Below are 6,982 nucleotides of genomic sequence, written 5' to 3'. Positions count from 1 at the left end.
CAGACATCAGGGGTGGTTCTAGACCCCTTTTAGGGGGGCTTTAGCCCCCCTGTCTGTCATTTCAGCCCCCCTAAAACAATCAACTACCAAACTATCAAAATTTATTGAAAGTATAATTTTTACATTTTAAAATAAATATGAAAATAACAAAGAAATGCAGGACATGTCGATCAAAAAAAAAAAGATCCAAGTTTTTTTATTATTTATGTATTTATTTTATTCTCTTTGCTATTCTGCGAATGCGTGATAGTCCTTAGAAGTGCAACATCTTGTGCTGTATGTCAGCCGGAGGCGGGAGACGATGAACTGTCTTGCGAGGCATAGGTGGTTATAGAAGGTAGGTGGTGTTATCAGCAACAATAGTGAGGGCTAAGCCCCCATAAGGATTAAATCCTAGAACCACCCCTGCCAGACATCCTTTAAAAGATATCATTTTGATGGGACTGTGAGTGACTGTCAGGAGGCAACCCTCCCTGCTGTAGTGTTGTGCTACATACAAACGGTGAACATTTATCCATTTCATGGAGCAGTTCTTTCTGATGACTCTCATAAAGCTCATTAAAATGTAATTATGCTGAAAAGAAAGCAGATTCATAAAATGTTTAATGTCAGAAAACAAATGAACATATATCTTCCCATTTCCAGACACATGTCCATCTGTGAAATTTACCAGTGAAGGATTAGCAGCGCTAAAGGCTCACAATGAGTACTTTATTGCATATAATTACTGTACTGTGTTGGAAGAAATAAAACAGCTTTTGATTCACAGGACATCTCACAAGCACAATAAAGAGCAAATCAGGCATTAAAACAATTGGATTACTGTTGTCTCAGCTGCTAGAGGATGCTCAGAGGGGAAGAGAAGCTCTGTGTCTTCTGAGCTGCTGTTGGGGCTGTCAGATGACATGTGGCAGCCGGAGTTTCTGTGCATATCTGCCTTCATGTTCTCACTGGGGGTCTCAGCCTCCTAATTGGCCTCATTCTCCAAATGACTGTCAGCTGTAAGGCAGACAAGATGGGCTGGTTGTATGTCCCATAATAAGTAATACTTCACAGCATTTATTCCAGTGTGTTAAGGTTGAGGCTGAATTGCCCATCTGTCTACAGCTCCTGTCCTCATGTGTCTGTTCTCAAAAACACTCCTTGGTGTTATCCTGTCATCCTTACCCTCCTTAATGGCCTGCTTACCCTCCCAAGCTTATCTGCTTGAGATGTAATGTCACCTTTTTCCTTTCTGGAGCCAAGTGTCTCAGCATATCCTTTTTCACTTTTATCATGTCACAAAATGTGTGCGTGATGACACTGTCCTTGGGTGACCTTGTTTGTGTTTCCCATTACTCACAGCGTATTTGCTGCAGGCAGTCGACAGCAGTGAGCAGACGATGCCTGTGCTCTGGATCAGTCACATTCAGCTCTGTCAGGTGATTCTCCCTCAGCCTCATCAGGTCCTCTACTGTCTGGTAACCATTCAGGTGCAGAGATGAGGAATATTCCTGGTAAAAGAAGTGGAGAAAGCCTAATTTAGAAGCTGACAGAGTACCTTCTTGTATGGAAGGTGATTGTTTCTATAATCAGTTGATCTAAAACGCAAATAAAAATAAAATACCTCCAAACTGAGGCGCTTTAACACTTCCTGGACTGTTGATGTGTGTCTAACTCTGTGAAATTGTGTTTCCTTGCGTGTCTCAGAACTCTCTTCTCTTAGTACATCCACATAAATGAATTTGAAAGTGCCTATGCTGCCATTCAGCATGCCAGTCCATATTCCTATAGAGGGCTTAGAGATGATGTCAATCACATCTCCCACCTAAATGAAAGTTTATTTTGTTTTATTACATTTATTTATTTGGGGCCACGTACAAGAACAGGATACAAAAGATGCTTTGGGTAAATTAAAGTTTTTTTATTAAAATTCCCATTGCTTTCCAGCCTTGTTTACCTGGAGTTTGAGAGACTCTGTGTCATATGGACTTGGTACATAGTCTGTATGGACTCTAGCTCTGCCACAGTACTGTCTTGTGTACAACAGATCCTCCTCGAGCCTCAGACTGCCTCTGTTACTGGAGCAGCCTGACCCGCTGGTGACTCCACCTGGGGAATAGCACACAAACAACAGGGTTTGATTAGGGACAAGCTAATTACTGGGTTGTGTTTGACAGCTTCCTATAAGACTATCCACACATTAGTAATAAAATAGGATTCGGCTTGGCAGAAGTTAGTGCATACTGTCTAATGGGCAGCAACATGCCAGGGTTGCATAATTCATTGGATTGTAGCGTAAAGAGAAAACTTGGTTTTGTGCCTGAAGGTACTTACTTGAGGAGCTTTGTCCACTATTCAAGCTGTAGAGGCTTTCCAGAGAATTACTGGACTGCCTGTGTCCTTTGGTAAACAGTTGCCCACCACCAATCTCCCTCTTCAATGCTTCACTTTTTTGTGTGTTTCCATTCTGCATGGTAAAAACACCAAGTCACATGCTTATTTGTTTATATGTGCTTCTGTTTCCTTGTGGTCAGTCATTATAGACATGCAAAAGAGAAAGCTAGTTAGGGCCCTAAGCTGTCATGTTTGATTTCTCGTGTGATGGTAAAGCTCGGTATCCTGGTTTATGCTGGGACACGCTGCTCCTCTGGCAAGCAAAACACTTAATCCTGCAAAAGTCGTCTTGCTTTTTATAGCTGAGAACTCAGGAGTGTGGTGAGTATAATCCCCGACTACCTGTGCTCACCTTTTACCTTATTGCCTGGGAACACCTAGGTTATGGTGTGTTTATAACTGATTACCCATTGATACAATCCTGTTCATATTTCTGTGACAATAGGCTTTGAGAGAAGCTGGTTAAATTCAATTTGATTTAAGCTATTTGGTGACTGTTAACCCCAAGATTTTCCATAGGGTTACATCCTCATGAATCATATCTAGTTTGGCGCAACTGCCCTGAGTTGATTAAACAATTGACAAGCTTTCATCTGGTCCTGGAATTATCCGCCCACCTCCAACACTTGTTTAGATATGAGCTCTTGAAGTATTTCCAAATTCCCACCTATGACAGCCAATAGATGAGAATTTGGAATTTCTTCGTTCCCTTACTTCTCCTCATGACTTGGAGCTAGACTGGTGCAACTGCCCTGCATTGATTCAACAATCTACAAGCTTTAAAATAAATTTTAAGTTCACAAATATGACATACAATAAAAGGGCCCTGGCTGGGAATCAAACTGTTGGCATTGTAGTATGTGCCTTAATCATAAGAACACCAGATATTTTTTTGCACATGGCATGTATTCAATTCTTAATTGTAAGCAATTAATCCTGTAGTCAAGATTTAGTTTTGCATTACTTAAACATACAGCATGTTTTATTTCTGTTATTTTAAAATTCTAAATAATTAGACTTTGACTTTTGACTTTGACTAGATGTCCATGAATTAAAAATGTTACTGATATTTGTATGCGAGTTATGATAAAACAGCTATGTAATAGGATGTCACATATCGTAGAAGGAAGACAAAATACAAATAGGTGAGCAGAAATAGCAAATAGTCATTCAGTCACATTCTAAGTATTACTGATACAATGTGAAAATATTGAAAATATGATGGATACTTCTATGAAACTTTTTGCATAGTGATATTGATATTGGTATTAACTTATGTTTTATGGTAAATGAGAGTTTGACTGAAAAGCAGATGTGGGACTGACAGCTGGATGTAGTCGGTAACATATGTTATTTAATTACGTGCGAACCACAGCAAATCCAGGGTGCCATGAACTGACTGTATTTACTGATTGTATTAACATAAGATTTGTTGGGTGCATGACATACAGTGATGTGCTTCGTGTCACTTGGTGATGCAGCTTCCATTTGCTTTCCCGGCAGCTTCGGTTTGGTTGGATCACCATTCTGCTCCTGTTTTTTGGTTTAAAAGCAAAACCACATAAAAATAAATAAAAAATAGAAAATAAACTGATTGCTCCTCCAGTACTGCTGGTCTGAATAAGCTTGGTGTATATTTTCAGTATACACATGGTATTTGGTGTTTTGTGGATGAAGTTTAAGAAAGCTCAATTCCTAGATGGACGGTCTAGCAGACTGAGGATGTTGGTTCTCTTACCAGAGAGCTTCCATTATCCAGTGGTTTCAGTAAAGGCGAGTGCTGCCTGAAGGCTTCAAATCTCCTTAGTCTGGTCAGCTGTGTTGGTGAAAGACAGATTAAAATGTGCGCTTTCTGGTGACAGATGGGCATATCATGTGTCTCTGTGTGTGTTTTCTCCTTTTGACCACAACACAAACAGACTGTGTTTATTACCTCTTTATGATGTATGCTCTGAAATTAGGTTAAACCCAGGCAGCAACACAGACTGTAGAAGTGATGTATTTTTTTTATATCCAGTCAATTAGTGCGTCTTGTTTCTGAAGGATAATGTTGCACTGATCTTGTACTATTTATTATGTGAATATTGTTTCGGTATAATGCAGGGAGAAATTAAATTATTTTGTCAATATCTGGATTTTTTTACAGTTTTCTCCAACCTCCAAAATTCTTATATTTTCCTACTTTAGTACCGTTATAGGACACAGTATGAAAGCAGGGAGACATTGCTTCCTGGCTGACTAATAGCATCGGTTTAGCAGTCAATCTCTTAGATCATTTCCCAACATCAACCACCAGTGAACTAAGCCCTTGCTGTCATGCATTGATGATAGCGCTGAATGAGAAGCTAATAATACCAATATTCTTTGTACTAGAAACTGCAGAGATATCCTGGCGTTAGTCCTTATTATGGCCCTACAGTTCCCATAATGCAGCTTAATACAATCTTTTGATGGATGCAAGCATATAAATTTGTAGTTGTGACATTCATATATAAAGGAGAACAGGGTACTGGATTACTGAAGGGCATCTAATGCTTTCAAGTGAAAGTTGCAAATCCTTCTGGATTACAACCATTAAGATGACTTGAAGTTGATTGACCTCCTGTTGGCTCCATAAATACACATAAATGCGTTAAAATAAAAATATTGTATGGTTCTCTGTGATTGTCTAAATGATAATGGACACAATTAATCAAATTCTGTGAAAAAGTATTCAGCTCTCATCTTCCAATGATTCTCTATGGGAAAAATGCTTTTTGGGACAGTGTGAATCATGTGAGTAACATAATTTGGTTTGGGCATTACACCCATAACACCAAAAATGCTTCATAGCCCATCACTGTTCTTAGAGGCTCCAAACCTGAGATAAGATACTCAAACAATGTGACTTGAATTATTTCCTCAGATTTGACACCTCTCCTCAAGAACCACAGAGAACACTGTTGTACATTCAGTGGCTAATAAATTGTCTGTGAAATGTAAGTTAGTTAGATTAGATGCATCACTGATTCACATGGAGCTCCCTGACATTTAACTCTGAAACTGCTGGTTTCTCCTCAGTTATAAATATGTTCTCAACCAAACTAAGACCAAACATCACATGCAAACTCTGCATCATCCAGTTTCAACAGGATGGTCTCTACACTCCAACAGTCTTACATAATGTCATCATATTTGCTCTGTTTTCATAGGATTATGATTATGACATTAATAAGTAGCATTTTATGAGGCATTAGCAGTGCTAACTGAGGCTGAAAATGAAACTAAGTGTAAACCTTTGGTTCAGAATACCATAAAGCAATTAAAAACAAGCATTAGCTACAAATTTCAATTACAGTTCAGTTAGTCTAAATGTTCCCCAAAGAGCTCTGAGGTGCAATTAGAAAGTGAAGCCCTGCAAAGCACAGTTTAATGATACTTTGGAGTGGGAGTAGGCTACATATAAATTGCAACATCTGAAAGACTCAGACATCACAGACAGCAGTCTTAATGTTGGATTCTATTGTAATTTTGCATAAAAAATGTAACAAATAAAAGCTGTTCAATGATCCTGTATGTCATACTTTACATTATTCTACAAACATTTAAATGAAAGCGAGTTTTACTCCCATGGTTACATTGGATATATGGTCTTATAGCAGAAAATATTTGGCCCAACTTGTTTATCCTTCTCAACAAATCAAAAGTAATCGGAGATACATATAAAATCTTCTGCTGACAACTACTGGTCTAGCAGTAGGCTGTCACTCATTCAGCAATGTGACCAATAGCAAGGTATATCTTACTGTGTTTTGTGAGAGGTGCAGATCTGTGATGGAGCGGATCATTTGCGGGGGGGAGAGATTAGCCTGTTTGTCATCCAGTTCTTCTATCAAATTCTCAAAATGATCCCATTCGGTGGTCCAAGGTAGAGACAAGGGGCCACCGCAGACCCACAGCTCTTGTTGAGGTTGGTGGCAGGTGTGGTAAAACGGAGTCCAGGCCTGTGGGCACTCAAATGGGCTCCACAGGAGACCTGTAAACCCTGGATTCCAAACCTCATCTGAATTGTCATAAACTTTACCCTGTTCCTGCTGTGGTGGTGGAGCAGTTGTAGAGGGCTTCTCTTTAGTCTTCCCAAGGCCAATACAGGTTAGAACTGGACTGCTGTTACTAAATTCAGCTGCCAAATCATCTGAGGGTGAGCAGAAATGATCTTTTACTAATGATGCAATAATGCAGCCTATAACAGGTTGGAGAACATCGCCCACAGTGACTCACCATTATTCTCAGATGTGTTCCTCCCTTTTCCAGCTCTGTTCTGATATCCCTTCTTTGTCAGGACCAAATTCTGCAACTTCTTTATTCTTCCTGTTTCTTGCATTGATTCTGCTGTATTAACTGCAGTCTCATCACCCTGTAATAAAGAGACAATGTATAATAATATATATATATGTATATATATATATATATATATATATATACATATATATATATATATACATATATATATATATATAGCACATTAGTATTACAATGTGTTTTACTTATATTTGCTTATATTATTTACAGTACTATATATATTTGCATGGCCCTGCTATATAAAAAAGCAGATCATGGAAAATAA

General features: G+C 38.8%; 1 protein-coding gene across 1 annotated transcript in view; it reads right to left on the bottom strand.

Moving 5' to 3' along the window:
• Positions 1-392: 392 nt before the first annotated feature.
• Positions 393-6,982, bottom strand: part of samsn1b (SAM domain, SH3 domain and nuclear localisation signals 1b) — a 28,689-nt gene continuing 22,099 nt past the window's right edge. Inside the window, exons 2-8 of the mRNA XM_026328505.1 lie at positions 6,162-6,488; positions 4,115-4,192; positions 2,317-2,449; positions 1,940-2,091; positions 1,607-1,807; positions 1,343-1,493; positions 393-999 (exon numbers count right to left, since the gene is read on the bottom strand). Of these exons, the coding sequence (XP_026184290.1) occupies positions 968-999; positions 1,343-1,493; positions 1,607-1,807; positions 1,940-2,091; positions 2,317-2,449; positions 4,115-4,192; positions 6,162-6,488 (1,074 nt within the window). The 3' untranslated portion in view covers positions 393-967. The remainder of the gene's footprint in view (positions 1,000-1,342; positions 1,494-1,606; positions 1,808-1,939; positions 2,092-2,316; positions 2,450-4,114; positions 4,193-6,161; positions 6,489-6,982) is intronic.

This window comes from Mastacembelus armatus, chromosome 14 (genome assembly GCF_900324485.2).
Source record: "Mastacembelus armatus chromosome 14, fMasArm1.2, whole genome shotgun sequence".
Lineage (NCBI taxonomy): Eukaryota > Metazoa > Chordata > Actinopteri > Synbranchiformes > Mastacembelidae > Mastacembelus > Mastacembelus armatus.
Note: the sequence above shows the minus strand (reverse complement) of the source record. Positions and strands in the feature narration are given on the sequence as shown.